The sequence below is a fragment of the Colletotrichum gloeosporioides genome, assembly GCF_011800055.1.
Source record: "Colletotrichum gloeosporioides strain Lc1 chromosome Unknown consensus_50, whole genome shotgun sequence".
Lineage (NCBI taxonomy): Eukaryota > Fungi > Ascomycota > Sordariomycetes > Glomerellales > Glomerellaceae > Colletotrichum > Colletotrichum gloeosporioides.
This window is the reverse complement of record NW_025544695.1, coordinates 1,009,930-1,026,348: the sequence shown is the minus strand read 5'-3', so window position 1 is coordinate 1,026,348 and position 16,419 is coordinate 1,009,930. Positions and strand designations below refer to the sequence as shown.

The 16,419-nt window shown below is 54.8% G+C and overlaps 8 protein-coding genes across 8 annotated transcripts; 4 read left to right on the top strand and 4 right to left on the bottom strand.

Moving 5' to 3' along the window:
• Positions 1-115: 115 nt before the first annotated feature.
• On the bottom strand, positions 116-1,364 carry GCG54_00000793 (uncharacterized protein; the record flags this gene model as incomplete). Its single annotated transcript, XM_045400925.1, has 2 exons — positions 116-671; positions 724-1,364. The coding sequence occupies 2 exons, from the start codon at positions 1,362-1,364 to the stop codon at positions 116-118; spliced, it is 1,197 nt and encodes a 398-aa protein (XP_045263598.1).
• Positions 1,365-2,777: 1,413 nt separating this feature from the next.
• On the bottom strand, positions 2,778-3,244 carry GCG54_00000792 (50S ribosomal protein L34; the record flags this gene model as incomplete). The annotated part of the gene is made up of 2 exons (XM_045400924.1): positions 2,778-3,087; positions 3,153-3,244. 2 exons carry the CDS (start codon positions 3,242-3,244, stop codon positions 2,778-2,780), a joined length of 402 nt encoding a protein of 133 aa, XP_045263597.1.
• Positions 3,245-3,511: 267 nt separating this feature from the next.
• Positions 3,512-5,106, top strand: GCG54_00000791 (CAAX prenyl protease 1; the record flags this gene model as incomplete). Its single annotated transcript, XM_045400923.1, has 2 exons — positions 3,512-4,636; positions 4,687-5,106. The coding sequence occupies 2 exons, from the start codon at positions 3,512-3,514 to the stop codon at positions 5,104-5,106; spliced, it is 1,545 nt and encodes a 514-aa protein (XP_045263596.1).
• Positions 5,107-5,329: 223 nt separating this feature from the next.
• GCG54_00000790 (uncharacterized protein) lies at positions 5,330-5,559 on the bottom strand (the record flags this gene model as incomplete). The annotated part of the gene is made up of 2 exons (XM_045400922.1): positions 5,330-5,406; positions 5,460-5,559. The coding sequence occupies 2 exons, from the start codon at positions 5,557-5,559 to the stop codon at positions 5,330-5,332; spliced, it is 177 nt and encodes a 58-aa protein (XP_045263595.1).
• Positions 5,560-6,301: 742 nt separating this feature from the next.
• GCG54_00000789 (60S ribosomal protein L38) lies at positions 6,302-6,925 on the top strand (the record flags this gene model as incomplete). Its single annotated transcript, XM_045400921.1, has 4 exons — positions 6,302-6,331; positions 6,416-6,449; positions 6,593-6,721; positions 6,867-6,925. The coding sequence occupies 4 exons, from the start codon at positions 6,302-6,304 to the stop codon at positions 6,923-6,925; spliced, it is 252 nt and encodes an 83-aa protein (XP_045263594.1).
• A 580-nt stretch (positions 6,926-7,505) lies between these two features.
• On the bottom strand, positions 7,506-8,324 carry GCG54_00000788 (uncharacterized protein; the record flags this gene model as incomplete). The annotated part of the gene is made up of 1 exon (XM_045400920.1): positions 7,506-8,324. The coding sequence occupies one exon, from the start codon at positions 8,322-8,324 to the stop codon at positions 7,506-7,508; it is 819 nt and encodes a 272-aa protein (XP_045263593.1).
• Positions 8,325-12,459: 4,135 nt separating this feature from the next.
• GCG54_00000787 (putative mevalonate kinase) lies at positions 12,460-14,016 on the top strand (the record flags this gene model as incomplete). Its single annotated transcript, XM_045400919.1, has 2 exons — positions 12,460-12,669; positions 12,736-14,016. The coding sequence occupies 2 exons, from the start codon at positions 12,460-12,462 to the stop codon at positions 14,014-14,016; spliced, it is 1,491 nt and encodes a 496-aa protein (XP_045263592.1).
• A 429-nt stretch (positions 14,017-14,445) lies between these two features.
• On the top strand, positions 14,446-16,293 carry GCG54_00000786 (Protein farnesyltransferase/geranylgeranyltransferase type-1 subunit alpha; the record flags this gene model as incomplete). The annotated part of the gene is made up of 3 exons (XM_045400918.1): positions 14,446-14,497; positions 14,620-15,297; positions 15,419-16,293. The coding sequence occupies 3 exons, from the start codon at positions 14,446-14,448 to the stop codon at positions 16,291-16,293; spliced, it is 1,605 nt and encodes a 534-aa protein (XP_045263591.1).
• Between the last annotated feature and the right edge of the window lie 126 nt (positions 16,294-16,419).

Sequence of the window (16,419 nt, the reverse complement as noted above, 5' to 3'; positions counted from 1 at the left end):
TTCTATCCAAAAAGACGGTCTACAATTCGATGTGGTATCCTTCGCTTGCAATAACATACAACTACACGACCTCAACATGAGGATATACAATGGCAATCAATAGAGCCATTCAAGTTCAGGCGAGTCCAATCACTTCGCCGGCTTTGAGGCCGTCGAGAATGTCCTTGGGTAGCGGATCCTTCTTACGGAAGGCATGCTGCTTGCGCTCCGCCGACGACCAACCGGTGATGTCGAGAGCGTCGCCGCCAATCTTGCCACGGTGGGCCTTATAATCTTTCAGGGCAGCCTTGAAGCCCCAAGGGTCTTCACCGTCCTTCTCCGTGGGCAGGTCAACATCTTCGTCGACATCGTCGAGAAGGGTCTTGAGCGCCTTAACGCCGCCAAACTTGATGTTGTACTTCGCGGCATAGGCGGCGACGTAGCTGTCGAAGTGGGAGGGCACATAGACGAAGGGGCGCGCCTTTGACTTGCGGGTCTTGTCATCGTCTTCCAGAAGAGAGTAGCCGCGGAAAGCCTGGGCACACTTGATGAAGCCGGCCATGACCATACCAAGGTCGCGGACCTCGGAGTCTGGCTTCATAAAACCCATGCGCTCGAGACGGGCGAGCATGTAGAGGAAGAGAGTGCCAATGAGCTTGGCTGTCAGGCTGGCGAAGTCGCCGTCATCACACCTGTTATGACATTAGTACCGTGTATATGACATTGGTTGAGAATGAAACTCACATCGCGAAGTCGTCCCCAGAGAGATACCAGATGAACGGAGACAGAGCCTCGCAGATGACCCACTGCTCCTTCCAGTTCGCGCTGGCCTCATCGAAATCAAGAACGAGGTTCTGAATGATCTCGATAATGCCGTAGGCACGGTGGTCGTTGTAGGTGTACATGCCGAAGAAGTCCGGGTCGCGGACCTGGACGTTGGGCTGCTGGTTCATGAGCTTGTAGTAGCCGGCGCGCATGATGACATAGGGAGCGTCAGGGTGGTCCGCGGCGGGCTTCTCGCAGAGACAAGTCTTGCCGAGGTCGCACTTAGGCTTGGGCCCTTCGCCCTCTTCCTCGTCTTCATCCTCGTCCTCCTCGTCTTCGTCCTCCCACTCATCTTCTTCCTCCTCCTCACCACCAAGGTTACGCTTAGTGCCCCATGGACATCTGCAGATGAATTCGAAAGCCTTCTTGGCGTCCGCCATCTTCTCCTTGTAGTCGCGGTCTGAATTGCGCGTGTTGGAGACTCTGGTGAAGCGGCTCTTGGCGGCCCAACGAGGAGGCTCGCTCTCCGAAGGGGAAGACGCAGACGCCTCCGGAGTCGTCTTGGTCTTCTTTGAGGAGTCCGAGACGTCGCTCGCGTCTGAACGTCTCTTGGGCGGCATGTTGGATAAGAATAATGGTATAAGTCAATGGGCAAGGATAGGTTGTCAAGGACAGAGACAAAAACCGTTCAACGTCGGAAGAAGGAAAGCTGGAGATTAAAAGGCGTTGGGAGCTCCTCTTGTCTGAAGCAGTTGGGTAGCCACCGTCGTCACCCCTAAAGTCAAATGTAGATAGCACCCCACGACCCTTAATTGCTTTTTCGACGCGAATCAACGCGTCGAGCTATCCTTGACGAAATGTTTTTTCGAGCCGTGGACCCTGGATCCCCGACCGCGTCTGATCATGTGATGCGAGCACGTCCAGAGTGTTCTAGATATTCCTCGAGAAATCAATTGATGATCATGGTCAAGGGTATCGAAGTTTAAAGATGGGTTGGAAATTATTGATAGCCGTTGTCCGTTTTGGGAACACTGCTGTGAGCCATCCGCACGTCGCTTATGTCTAGGCCCTGGTAGGGCTGCATAAGCCGGCCTCTTTCTCGGGCCCAGCTACCGACAGAAGATGGGGGAAACAACATTCGAGTCCTCTGGAACATGCAGTAAGACGTTGATGACCACAAAGAGCACGGGCGTGCATGTGCTTTTGATACTCGCGGGCGATTGGCGTACAGTCGTTGGACGAGTCGCCCTATAACTCTGCGTTGGAGCGAATACTTTTCCTGTGTGGTCGCTGTAGTCGTCGCCTCAAGCGCCTCTATCGTTATTACAATCGGTTCTATTAACATCATTTCAGTCGTCTCTACTTAGTGACTTACTGTCGTCCTTAACCAAAGCCAAACTTCAATCAAGTACCCAGAAGAGATCGCCGCGCAGACATTGGAAAATTATATGGCCTCTTGTGGACGGCTGAAACATGTTGTCGTTCATTCTGCCCTCTTACTCTGTTCGGTCGGGTGTTTGCGTTCCAGACATAGGGCTCCTCAAATAGAAGCGGCAAAGCTGTGCTGCTCTAGAGACTTAGTAGACAATCAAGTCTCAAGGCTGCCTTATCTGACGTTGCGCGCCTCAATCTCAACGTGCATCTTCTCAATGTACTGAGGACCGAGTGCCCGATAACCGCTGGTTGAGACTCTGGTTTGATCAACACTGATCCGGAGGACCTCAGCTAACATGAAGGCGGGAACCAATCGCCAGTGTACAGCAAGCTTGTGGGGATGGTTGTTGTACATTGAATTCATATTGATACATATTGAATACTTCCCGCTTTTCGAGAAGTTTCGACTCTATATCTTCTTGAGTCGTAATAGTCGCCCTTTCAGCATTCAACACCGCGCGGATGTGCTGCATGCGTGGCTCAAATTCCACCAAGCAAACGACGTGGTGTTCTCAATGCTGATTCTCCAGCATGCATTGGCGTCCTGATTTCCTCGCTTTATCGGTCACAGTCGCAAGACTTCCAAGTGGCGCACGGTCTTAGCAACCCAGCTTCTTGCGTCCCTTCGCCCTCCTCCGTGCAATGATCTTGCGGCCGTCCTTCGTCTTCATGCGAGAAAGAAATCCGTGTCTTCGCTTCTGGATCAATCGCGTGTTTCGGTTCATGGTGTTACGCGGGCCGAAGCAGAGCTGCATGGAGGCCAGGGCAGGATGTTGCGTGACGGCACTGGTGGGGACGACATCGACGACATTTGCTGTTGAAGGGGCAAAGGGCGTGATCGCTGGCCGGCGGAAGGCAGATGTGAGAGGAGTAATTGAAGGACGGAGGGAGGGGAGTGAGGTGAACGTCCTGAAGGGGCATCCAGTCAGCCTTGTCGCTTCTTTGGAGGGGATTCGGCATATCTCGATCGTCACCTTTGGGAGACAGTCTGCGCCACACGGGCAGGCTGGACAGTCGGGCGGAAGAGGGAGACCCTCGCCAGGCTTGTGACAGACTGGCGCATCATTTTGGCAGCGTTTGTGCTTTCTCTGTGCTGTTGGCGTAGGTCTCGCACGTCTCGATATCGGCCTCGGCAAGCTGCTTGAGATTTTGCGGCCGACTTTCTTGCGATTGACGGGAGTTGCCGCCATTCATGCACCTAAAGGGGCTCTGTCCATAAACGGGGCGGAACGCTGCGTTCGCCGGGTGTTTCAGCCAGTCAACGTAGAAAGAACCTGGAGAATTTAGAGCGAATCATGACCCCTGCCGACTCCCGCAAGCTCCGAACTTCAGCTTGTGCGGCCCCCACTTGGGCTGTCTGGGGGCCAAGCTCACTGTGGACAGCTTGCCTGCTGCTGACCGGGTTGATTGCCTTGCGACACGGCCGGAGCCTGTCCCTCTTTCCTCAAACCAACACCTCCATTTCCTGTCCCTCCTTTGCCATATTTTCAACAGCAAGGACGGAGGCAGCAAGATGGATTTCCTCCAGCGCCTCGCCCGGTTCTTGGACCGCCCATTATTCCCATGGAAGCGTCTCATTCTCGGCTTCTCGGTCGGCCAGTTCGTCTTCGAGAGCCTGCTCTCGTTGCGCCAGTACCAAGTCCTCAAGAAGACAAAGCCCCCCAAGGTCCTCGAACAAGAAATTTCACAGGAAACTTTCGACAAGTCTCAGGCCTACGGTCGCGCTAAAGCTCAATTCGAATTCGTCAACGGTCTCTGGGGTCAGATCCAGAATATTGCTTTTATCCAATACGATGTCCTCCCCAAGCTGTGGTCTTGGACCGGTAACCTGCTGCTCAAGTTCGCGCCGGCGCGCTTCACCGGCGAGATATCGCACTCCATCGTCTTCGTCCTGGCCTTCATCATCATCCAGCAGATCCTCTCGCTTCCCAGCTCGGTATACCAGACCTTCGTCTTGGAGGAAAAGTTCGGTTTCAACAAGCAGACGCCCAAGCTGTTCATCACCGACATGATCAAGTCCCAGCTGCTCGCCTTTGTCATCGCCCCCCCGATTCTCGCCGGTTTCCTCTCCATTGTCAAGAAGACTGGTAACCAATTCTTCTTTTACCTCTGGTTATTCGCCGCTGGCCTTCAGGTCTTCATGATCACCATCTACCCGATCGCTATCCTGCCTCTGTTCAATAAGCTGTCGCCTTTGGAAGAGGGCGAGCTGAAGACCGGTGTCGAGAGTCTCGCCAAGAGCCTGAACTTCCCCCTGCACGAGCTTTACGTCATTGACGGAAGCAAGCGCAGCGCCCACAGCAACGCCTACTTCTTTGGTCTTCCCTGGAAGAAGCACATTGTCATCTACGACACCCTCATCGAGAAGAGCGAGACGCAGGAGGTCGTGGCTGTTTTGGCTCACGAGCTGGGTCACTGGAGCCTGGGTCACACCACCCGTCTCTTTGGCATCTCCCAGGTATGACTTTAAAGCCGACGAGCATGTTTTCAGCAACTAATTTACTCCAGGTCCACTTCTTGTACATCTTCACTCTGTTCTCAGTTTTCATCAGCAACAACTCTCTGTACGCCGACTTTGGCTTCCTCAAGGAGCACCCCATCATTATCGGTTTCATCCTCTTCTCTGATGCGCTCTCGCCCATGGACACTGTTGTTAAGCTCTTGATGAACATCCTGAGCCGCAAGTACGAGTTCCAGGCTGATGCCTTTGCTCAGAAGCTTGGCTACTCCGTTGAGCTGGCTAAGTCCCTGCTCAAGCTGCAGATTCAGAACCTCAGCACCATGGATGCTGACTGGGTCTACGCCACGTACCACTTCTCTCACCCTCACCTCTCCGAGCGTCTCAAGGCACTCAACTGGAAGTCCACGGGCAAGGTCACCAAGGACGAGCCCACCGTCGGAACGACCACTGGAAGAGATGAGTTGTAGGCGGCTTTGGAACATTAGATCAAAGAGGCATCATGCCAAACCATGCTGGAGCGAAAACTCCACCAAATATCATGTAGAATAACTATACTACCTACCCACTTTGCGCAAGTGGTTTTAGCCTCCATCAAGGAGGAAAGTAGTTATATCATGACGCTTATCAAAGTTCCATCCTTTTTTCCCCAAACTACACCAACGTGAAATCAACGTCCATCGCGGTCAACGCCTAGGGGCCCTCATATTGGCCATGACCCTTGCAAGCAACTCTTCCCTCGTGTCTGAATCCCCAGGAAATAGGTTTCGCTACCGACATGTCAGCATGAAGGTGGGCGATCGGAGGTGAGAAGTTCTCGTACTGCTGCTAGCCATCTTCTCATCTCTTCCCTCGTCCAATTTTCGGGGTTGCCAGTCGGATCGGAGCCTGCTGGAAACATGTCCCCGCCGTAGATGGCCCATACAGCAACAGCCGTGACTAAGCCTCCGAATGCTTCGTTATTTGTCAGTTAAGAGTTCTGATCATACATATTTCAGGTACAACTAACCGAGTACTGCATTCTGTGAAATGTTAGCCAACACAGGCACACGATTAGGCCCATGAGACTCACCTTTGACTTCATAGCATTGTCGAGTGGGGTGGGCATTTTGGGAACTAGGTGTGGCGGTGCGTTTGCTGGTTAAACTGAAAGAACCTCAGGCTTGTTGCAAGATTTACTCTGGCTAGACTTATACGAGAAAAAAAAAAAAAAAACACGTATATATATACTAATAGCAACGTGTTAGCAAGCCGAATTGAGTTGAAGCGTCGTCAACTCGTGCCAAGGTACAGGCCGAGTATGTCTGGGCGAACAGCTCCAGGTGACGCGTCAAGCCACAGTGACGTTGGACCACCACCCGCTGCTGCCTGTGGCGGCCAGGCCAGTCGGGCCCCACGCAGAGCCCGTCGGCACGATCGGTGCACATCTCCCGACGTAGTCGCAGAATGGAAATGCTCCAGAAGGGGAGGCAGAAGGACAAGACAGACTACAGTGGCCCGTGCACCCGCCTGGCAGCTCGCGCGGTTCGGCGCCAGGGGTCCATCCCACAAAATCAAATTCACACCAAAAAACCACCCACGAAAGTGTTCCACGACAAAACCACCCATCGACCAGACAAGTAGACCCCCTCGTTGTCGCCAAAAACCCCCATCAATACCGCCAAGATGCCTCAAGAGATCGGTGATATCAAGAAGGTTCGTACGGTCAACGTCGTTATGCCGGGCAATTCCCAAGCATTTTTCCAGGGGAAATTTTGACTAACAATTCGTCTTTTGCAGTTCATTGAGATTGCCCGCAGGAAGGACGCCTCTTGTATGCATTTTCCCACTCCCTCCACTCACCACCACCGCCCGCGAACCGACGAGAACGAGTTTTGAAAGATGGCGGCAACTTCAGTTCCATGATTGTGAGAAGAAAAAGGGGAATTGAGATTTCTAACGAATTGAAAAATATAGCCGCGCGCATCAAGCGTAACCGCAAGAGCTCCCAGATCAAGTTCAAGGTCCGCTGCCAGCGTCACCTCTACACCCTTGTCCTCAAGGACAACGACAAGGCCGAGAAGCTCAAGCAGTCCCTCCCTCCTCGTACGTCTTTCCCGTCGCATACTTCCACCCGGCTTCCCAAACTCGGGCGTTGTTGCGTTTCCCCCCTTGCAAACCGGGATCGAAGAGGACGAACTACAACTACCATTGTAAGAACGCAAGCTAACCGCGAATCCCCCTCATATAGAGCTCCAGATCAAGGACGTTCCCAAGAAGAACCCCAAGGGCGGCAAGGCCTCCGCATAAGCGAGTCGAACACGCCGAATAACTTGACACAAAAAAAGGGAATTAAAAATGTCTTCGATGGGGCGGAGTTGCTAGAACTTTGTCAGTTAGCCTGACATTGAGGTCCAATGGAATGATTTGTCCCCCTCCGGTTTTCGCATGAATACAACACTGGGTCCGGTCGGTCTGGGAACGAGGCGGTTTCTTGTCCTTTTTTGTTTGTCTTCATGTCCCGAAAGAGACCATGACGAGGTGAAAAAGGAAGCTAGAACCGTAGCATCAAAACGATATGGCGTCGAGGGATTACCTAGGCAATTGCAATGATGGATGGATTGTCTCCTGTCTACTAGCAGACATTTGTCCAATGAAGAAAAGCAACCATTGAACACACCAAAAAGGCGCAAGACGGGGATGATTTCATGTGCTGATGGGCTCTCTCCCTCTCCATGTTGTGTGTCGCGCACGCCTGGCCCTCTTTTGACGCCATTGATCCTGCCAATCCTCGCCCATCTATCCCAGGAACAGGCAATGGCCTCTCGTCTCGCCGAACTGAGCCCGTTTACTTCCGCGGTCGAAACGGGCATACCGAGGGAGACCGTCTCTACATGATCCTCTTGTAGTGCCAGATGTCCGTCCCTGTCACAAACTCCTGAATGCCTGCCCACTCCTTGAACCCTTCGTGCTGCGCGATTGCCTTATGCTGCTCGACCGATGACCAGCCGCAGTACATGACGAACTCCTCCGTGCCGTCCACCGCCCGCTCGATTCGCCAACCGCCGCGCACGGGGTACGGCTTCGAGGCATCCTCGACCACCCACTTCGCTTCGGCGTACTTCTTGACGAACTCCTCCTTGCGCTCAGGCCGGACGCCGAAGCGCCCGACGCTGACCACCGGCGCCGTCAACAAGTTAGGCGGCTCGTCTTCGGCCTTCTTCTTGCCCTCTGCCTTGTTTTCCGCTTCTGCCGGCGCTTCCGGCTCCTTGTCCTTCGATCCCGCTTCTGCCGACTCAGCGGCAGCAGCCGCTTCATCACCCCCCGTCTTTGCCTCGCCATCCGCCGCTGCCGGTGTGCTCTGCCCCGGGACGAATATGGGCGCATCGATGTGGAAGAAAAGCACTGCCCGCGGACCCTCGCGGTGGATGAGCGGCGTCAGCTTCCCCATGACGTTTTGGTTTTCGGGCGACACGATCCACTCGTGGTGCGCCTCGGGAGAATCCCATTGTGCGGCCAGCAGCAGCACGCTCGGGTCCTCGACCTGCTGGAGGATGGCAGTGCCGCGTTCCACGCGCTTCGGTGGCAGACCAGGTTTCTGGCGGAGGACCCAGGTGTCCTGGACCGTCTGGCAGTAGTCGAGGAGCTCCTTGGTCTCCTCGTTCGGGAGCTCCTTGAACTGGAGGAGGGCGAGCTCTGTGACGGCCATCTTGGCAGAATGTTTGTCGGATGGGTGTTGGGGCAGGCGATCGAGAATTTGCAGAAATTGATGTCCTATGAGCTGCGAATCTGAGGAATGGGAGAGCGTTATCTGGGGCTCTCGGCGGGGGCTTAGGATGGTGAGCTTGCTCTCGCTCGCGCGCGGGGTTCGGTGCGGGCCGGGAATACTGGGGTGTGAGCTTGAGTCCGGTTGGCTGGTGACTGGGATCGCTCGTCTACGACCTGAACTTGGGGCAGAGAGAATTGCGACCCTCAGTTGGAGTTTGAATTCTGCTTTGTTGACTTGGAGCTTGAAGGCGGATATTCCGAGGGATTCCGGTTGCAAGTTCACAGGTCCAGCTCAGCGGGGCAGTAAGGCTGCAGTCTCGACGTCGTTAAGCCGGAGGTCTGGGTGTGACGTTGACCACAAACAAGCGCTGCGGCACAGACCGAGCCCAAGGTGAAGTACCATGGTAGGGCGGTGCTAATAAGCTCTGTTGTCTGACAGCCCGGACTTCGAGTCGCATAGTGCCTGCCTCCCCCTCTGAAGAAGACACCAGCCAAAGCTCAGGGAAGACTTGGATGGACTCGGATAGTGGCTGCAACCGGTCGTCCCCGCACCGCTTTGCAATGTCCCTGATTTGCTGCCTCGTTTTTGTCGATAAACTTCTGTCCAGCCTGCGAGACATAACTAAGTTCAGCTCGACCGCCCGTCAACCGTCGGCATGTTTTGGTTACCCACGATGGACGGAGATGAAAGCCGTCTAGCGCTAAGCCGCAACGACGCCGTCGTGTTCGGGCGCCGCAGGTACAGGAGCAGAGGGGCTTGTGGGTAAGGCGATATTCATGATGCTCGGGGCCTTCATGTTCTCCTGCTGGGTGCCGCTGGGTCAACTGTTCAGTCCACAACCGAAATCGCCCGGTTTCCAAGGCCGGTTACATTGAGATTTGATTGCCCTCAAAAGCGAACATATATGTAACCTTGACTAAGAGACCCGTCGGTTTGGAACTCGGGGTTGAGCTCGGGGTAGCTTTCCCGATGACCGGTTCCAAAGTGTCGTTCGCAGTCTGCACACATTGACAACGCTGGACGGTTGCTTTCTAACGTCGCTGCCCCTGCCAAGTATTTGCTTGGTCCCGATGATCAACGACAAATCGTCTGCCCAGACGACAAGGAGAAGAGTGCCGATTGTGTGACCCGCTATGCGCTGGGCGACCTGCGCCTCACTCGCCGAGCTGAGATTTGGGAGCGACATGCTATCGATAAGGCAATCTCCGTATGCTCCGCGCTGTACGGCAGGGGGATAAGCCGCCTGGGGCATAAGCCGCCTGCAGATAAGTTTCTCATCACCCCAGATGGTGGTTCACGGCGCTCAAGTGCATAGCTGTGTCTCCACGAGCGACTTGGGCTCATGAAATCAAACAAGTCCTTCGGTGTGAACAGTCAGAGATGATACGCAGTAGACAATGGTTCTATTCTCTTTTCGAGACTCGGAGCTGCCAGATGAGGTCATAGAAATCTTCTAGTCCAGTCTTGACTCGAGAGACAAGTTGGAGACATCAGGGCTCATGTGACGACTTGGTATTAGTTAGGCGGCCATTCCTCTGGAAACCTAGCCGCTTCACCGCCTCGAACCAGCAAGAGTCAGGAGTGCAGCCTGTAACCCAACCGCAAGAGAGAATTCGTGATGCAAGGTGCCATCAGCGGCGGAGGTGCAGCCGCCTTGCTCGGTGTCTGCATGCTGAATCCGCTGTCGAGGGCGGGAGCAGGCAGCTATCGCATCGGACTGCCCAATATTTGACCAGCAAACCGCCAGACGGAACCAGGCGACCCAACTTATCAGGCGGGTAGCAGTTGGGGGTACACGGCGAGCCAGTAACACACAGCCCTTCCCGTGTTGAGGCTCAGACGAAACGACGCTCGGTCGCACCGATGGCGAAATGTCGTTGATGATCGAAAGTCATGATCGGACGGATGTGTCAGGTTGCTGGCGTGCGCAGCGCAAGGTATCTAGACTGCTGGGTACTCGTGCCGTAGCTCATCGTAAAGCATGGAGTTCTGCCGTAGAACAGCTTTCCAGCCGAGGTTTGGTCACCGTTTTGTCCGTCCACTGCGTTGGTTGGATGTAGCTTCCCTCGCCCATTGGTCATCGCGACTCGCTTTTCGATAAAGCAAACAATTGGATCATGTTTGCTGTGGGTTGGGCGGCAGAAGCGGTAGCAGGAAGCCGGTCAGCATCTTATCGTTGAAGCAATCTCGTAGGAGTGCTGAAGGCCAGAAGAGCCAGTAAGGTGTGTTCTGAAGCAACGAGCTTGGCGGACGAAGGAAGTGGTGGTCGAGCTTGTCAGCGTGACAAGTCACTGCCGGCGGATGGCGTTAACGGCGTGGTCGGTGGCTTTCGTCCATCCCAAACTGAGCCATCAACAGCCGCTCATAATGGGAAAAGGTTCCATGCCGTCGAAAACCTAAGAAATCTCCAATGTCGTCTTTGGAACTTTCGATGTTCGCTTCTCGAAGCTGCGTGTTGTGTTAGCTACCAGTGCCCAAGTAGAGGGAGAGTCCGAGGTGAGAAAGCTTCCCAAGTACCTGTCTCTTCCCAGTAAGGCGCACGATACGCAACACAGCTCGACAGGGAGTGAGGGACAACAACACCGCCCGAGCGGCCACCCTTTTCACCTGCAGATACCCCTGCTGCCGCAGGTCGGTGCTTGCCGGGAAACACCCGCCAGACCGGGAATGTCTTCCAGGGGAAACATGCAGGGCCAATGGTAAGGCGCAGAGGGCCGGCCGCCTGGGAGCCTAGCTGCAGTCATGGAGGGTACCTGCAAGTTGAACAAGTTATGAGGTGGTACCTGGAGGAACAACTTGAAGTAGCAAACTGGACCTGCTGTTGGTTGTTGGTTGGGGCAACAGCAAGTACCTTTAGGTAAGATGACAGATAGTAAGATGATTGTAAGATGACAGGCACATCTCTTTCTCACTTCACACATCACGCGGCCGCCAGAAAACATGCAGTGCCTGCCTGGGGCTCAGATATCAGTTCTGCGTAATGCAGCCTGTCTTCCATCACCGAAAAAAAGAACTTTTTTTGGTACTGCGCAGTATCCCTGAATAGAACCAACTGCTCCCCCTTTTGGGGTCTGGAGTGCGATCAGTTTCGTCCCAACTTTTTCCCCGTCCATCGAAAACGAAAAGCGTCCACCGGAGCTTCCATTGCATAGCTGCCAAAACCTCCCCGGCGGCGGACTCGAACAACAGAATTCCTCCCCCAGACTGGAACCCCGGCGCTCCCTCTGCTCATCTAAATCAAGTCTCACTTGCGACACGTTTTATTCCCACATTACAAAGAACGGCTAGAACCCGCAAAAACCCAAGACCTCTTACCCTTATTTACCGTCGTTGTGTCTAGAACAAACACGCCTCCAACCGCCCCAACCCTTCCCCTCCTCCACCACATCACGCCCAGCTCGTGCTTGTCATTGACCCGATTCCTGTTTCCCGTATCCGTAAGTACCTCTACCCTCTCTCTGAGTTGCTTTCCCCATGTTTCCCTTCTGATAAGGGGGGCTCCATCCTCCATCTCCAGGCCCAGGACCACCACCACGTTGTCCAATTTGTCCGGCCACCCCCCGGAACCTGGGAAAGCTAAATTGGCTAACTGAATCGAGTGTCCAGTCCCTCCTGTCCTGCTCCTCCTCTAATAAAAGTGCTTGTATTACTGTATTACACACTTACCAAATTACGCCTTTAAGTGCTGCTGCCACCGCTACCACCATCTGGCGCGCCGCCATCGTCACCCGTCACCCGTCACCACACCTGCACCCTCCTCTCCTTCCCAACACTTTTTCTCCATAGACTTTTCGGCACGTCCACTTTCACTTCTGAGCTGGCACAACCACACGACTCGCCGACTCGCTCCATCACGACCCATTCAGCACCTTCCATTCGCTCCGCTATTAGTGCCACTCACCAATTGACCCCTCTTCACACCAAAGAGACGGACGACCGCGCGCGAGGACCCTGAGCCGCGATACTATGCTAGGCCGATAACACGCCTCCTCCACGACTGCACGACAAGAACGGATTCTCCCCAGCAACACGCAAATAATCTTGCTGTTGCAGCTTCAACACACGCAACCCGCTCATGGCTATCTTTGCTCCAGAGATGCGAAACCCCCTGGATGCTGTCGCCGTCAACGGTGTACCGACAACCTCTTTTGTGAACGGAAACGGCAACTTATCCCATCGTCTCAAAATGGATCGCAAACAATCAAGTCCCATGATGCCCGCCTTCATGGTCTCAGCGCCTGGCAAAGTCATTGTTTTTGGTGAGCACGCTGTCGTTCACGGCAAGGTCAGTTGCGAAAAACCCCCTTTTCCTAATTTCTGGCGCATTCACTGACATTTGAGAAACCAACAGGCCGCAATCGCCGCGGCTATCTCCTTACGATCGTACCTCCTTGTAACCTCGCTATCCAAATCTAGGAGAACTGTCTCCTTGCGCTTCCCAGACATCGACTTGCACCACACGTGGAACATTGACGACCTCCCGTGGGCGGCATTCCAGCACCCCTCCAAGAAGAAATCGTACTATGACTTGGTCACGGAGCTCGATCAAGACCTCGTCGCAGCCATTCAGCCACATCTCAACGAGGTCTCACCACACAAGCCCGACGATGTGCGGAAAGTGCATCAAAACTCGGCCTCCGCGTTCCTCTACATCTTCCTGGCTCTCGGCGACCGATCGTTTACGGGCTGCTTGTACACTCTGAGATCAACAATTCCTATCGGCGCAGGCTTGGGTAGCAGCGCTTCCATCGCGGTGTGCCTGGCGGCCGCTCTTCTCTTGCAATTGCGTACCTTGTCGGGCCCACATCCCGACCAACCTCCTGATGAGGCTAGGTTGCAAGTGGAGAGAATCAACAGATGGGCATTCGTATGCGAGATGTGCATACACGGAAACCCCTCAGGCGTGGACAATACTGTTGCGACCCAAGGCAAGGCCGTGGTCTTCCAGCGCACAGATTACAACAAGCCTCCAGCAGTGCGCCCGCTGTGGGATTTCCCTGAACTACCGCTTCTGTTGGTCGATACAAAGCAGGCTAAGTCAACTGCTTTTGAGGTCGCCAAGGTCGCCAAGTTGAAGAGCGGCCACCCGAAATTGGTCGGAAGCATTCTGGACGCCATCGATAAGGTGACGAATACGGCAGACGGCCTTATCGGCGATGAGAAGTTCGACAACAAGAGTGAGGAAAGCCTGCAACAGGTCGGAGAACTCATGACTATCAATCATGGACTTCTTGTCTCGTTGGGCGTATCACACCCTCGCCTCGAGCGGATAAGAGAGCTTGTCGACCACGAAGGCATCGGCTGGACGAAGTTGACTGGTGCTGGCGGTGGCGGTTGCTCTATCACATTGCTGAAGCCTGATGTGCCCAAGGACAAGCTCGTGCGGCTTGAGACTCAACTCGAAGACGAAGGCTACGAAAAGTTTGAGACAACTCTCGGCGGTGATGGTGTTGGCGTGCTCTGGCCTGCTGTTCTGAAGAACGGCGTGGAAGACAACGAAGGTGGTATGGAGATCGACCTGGACAGCTTCTTGAATGCCGATGGTAACGAGGGCGTTGAGAAGCTGGTAGGCGTCCACGGCGGTGCAGGTGAGAGGGAGGGCTGGAAGTTCTGGAGGGTCGAGAGTCGGTAAGGACCACGGCGACTCACTTTCTTCAATTTGCTTCTACACTTTCACGGCTTTGCCAGGGCGCAGAATCGGGAAAAGTTTTTGATACTACAGCTTATTCGCTGTACGACATGATAATGGCGCAGGAGACGGGAATATGAGAGGGGGCTCTATGTATCAGATATAATCGGCGTGCAAATGTTAGAAGCCCACCTTGCGGTGCTAAATTCCTTTTAATTTTATTATTCCGATGCTGCAAACGGATTTTCAGTGACAACAATGCTGTCGTGCCTAATGTCGTACAACAGAGCTGTCCAAGGTGGCTTCGCTAGATCAAAGGGTCTCAGGTGGGCGTTCCCGTGGTGGGGTAGCAGCCATGGGCGAACATTTTCCATGTCCGGGACATACTTCGCCGCCAGCTCAACCCCGCCATAGACCAAGCCAGCCGCAGACATGCCCGCCAAATCCAAGGCCAGCTCCAAAGCTAAGGACGCTGAGAACAAAAGTACGTTGGAGTGATGTCCATCCCTCTGCGCTGCTGTCAAGGCCGCACAGCTCCTGTATGGCCTGATGCATCAATCCCATTCGATGGCGTTCTCCAAAACTGACGGTCTCCCTCCATCATAGGCAAACAACAAGCGCAAGCTGCGGCTGAAACCCAACAACCCCCGAAGACGATCAACGAGCGGTCTTTCCAGCGCTACCACCTGACGAATCCGCACGAGCGACGACGTGAGGAAGCCGGAGGTCTGCACGCCCTCTCGCCCGCGGAGCGACAGTCCTGGGTCAACGCGAGCCTGGTGCGCCGTGTAGCCAACAGAGAGTTCTTCCTCACCAACAAAGCAGAGCGCGAGTTCTGGAAGCAGGTCAGCAGGGAATCGCCGCCGATCCGCCGACTCGAGAAGCCGAGAAGCGCCGAGCAGAAGGTCGTCTACGACTGGGGCAAGGACAAGAACGGGCGCGACCTGGGCGAGTATCCGCTCGACCAATTCACCGTTCGAGCCGCGAAACAGGCACAGCTCACGGCGCTTGAGGTGCTGCACCGCAGGTTCCTTCAGCGGAGAGAGTTTATGCGAGACGGCGTTCCGGACGCGGCCGAGGGCAAGGTCACAGAGATCACGCAGGAGGACATTGACGAAGAGAGGAAGCGACGACGGGAGATGGCGGCGCTTAGGAAGGAGCTCTACGGGGAGAAGATGGGGCCATACGCGACCGACCCGGAGTGGGACGACGTCGTGCCCATCCCCGCCGAGGAGCCCGAGGGCGCGCTGGCTACGATTGCTTACCCGGAGGACTATGCTGAGGGTAAATAATTCACTTCTTCTTTCTGTGTCTTGCACCGACGTGTGTTTTGTTTCGGGAAATGGAGGCCTCGGGGATTCTGCCTATCTTCATGTCCCACTGACTTTGTGCGTGTTCTTTCCAGTCATGAGCTACCTGCGCGCCGTCATGGTCGCCGAAGAGTATAGCCCGCGGTGCTTGCGGTTGACGGACCACGTTATCTCCATGAACCCGGCACACTACACCGTATGGCTGTACCGGTTCAAGATCGTCGAGGCGCTCGAAATTTCCGTTATCGATGAGATCGAGTGGCTCAACGAGGTGTCGCTCGAGCACATCAAGAACTACCAGATTTGGCACCACCGCCAGCTGCTGCTTGACCACCACTACAACCACATCAAGGGCAGCCCAGACGAAGTGAAGCGCTTCGGAAGGTCCGAAACGGACTTCCTCACGCGCATGCTTGAAGAGGACACCAAAAACTATCACGTGTGGAGCTACAGGCAGTATCTGGTGCGTAAGCTGGGGCTGTGGAACCTGCAGGAGCTGCTGTCGACGCAGAACTGGATCGAGGAGGACGTGAGGAACAACTCGGCCTGGTCGCACCGGTTCTTTCTCGTGTTTTCGGACCCGGCAGCTTCGACGGAGGGCTCGCACGCGACGGAGCACGATCCGAAGGTCCCCGCAGACATTGTGGACCGGGAGGTCAGGTACGTCGAGGAGAAGGCGCTGTTGGCACCGCAGAACCAAGCTGCGTGGAACTACCTTAGGGGCGTGCTCGTCAAGGGCGGCCGGAAGCTAGAGACCGCGGAGGCGTTTGCGGCGCAGTTTGTCAACGGCATCGGAGAGGGCGAGGACAAGGAGGTGGTGCGCAGTACACATGCGCTCGACTTCCTGGCCGAGGTGTACGCGGAGAAGGGCCAGAAGGAGGAGGCGGGCAAGTACCTCGACCGACTGGCGGAGAAGTGGGATCCCGTGAGGGCGGGATACTGGAAGTACAGGAAGCAGCAACTTGCATAGGTAGCGTGTTTGTGTGATAATTGATGTGTTATTGAGCTATCTTGTCCAAGAAGACACACGCTAATAGGATGTTCTTTAAAGACGATCATCCTCGCTTTCATGCTGCCAAAATGACAGGGATCTCCC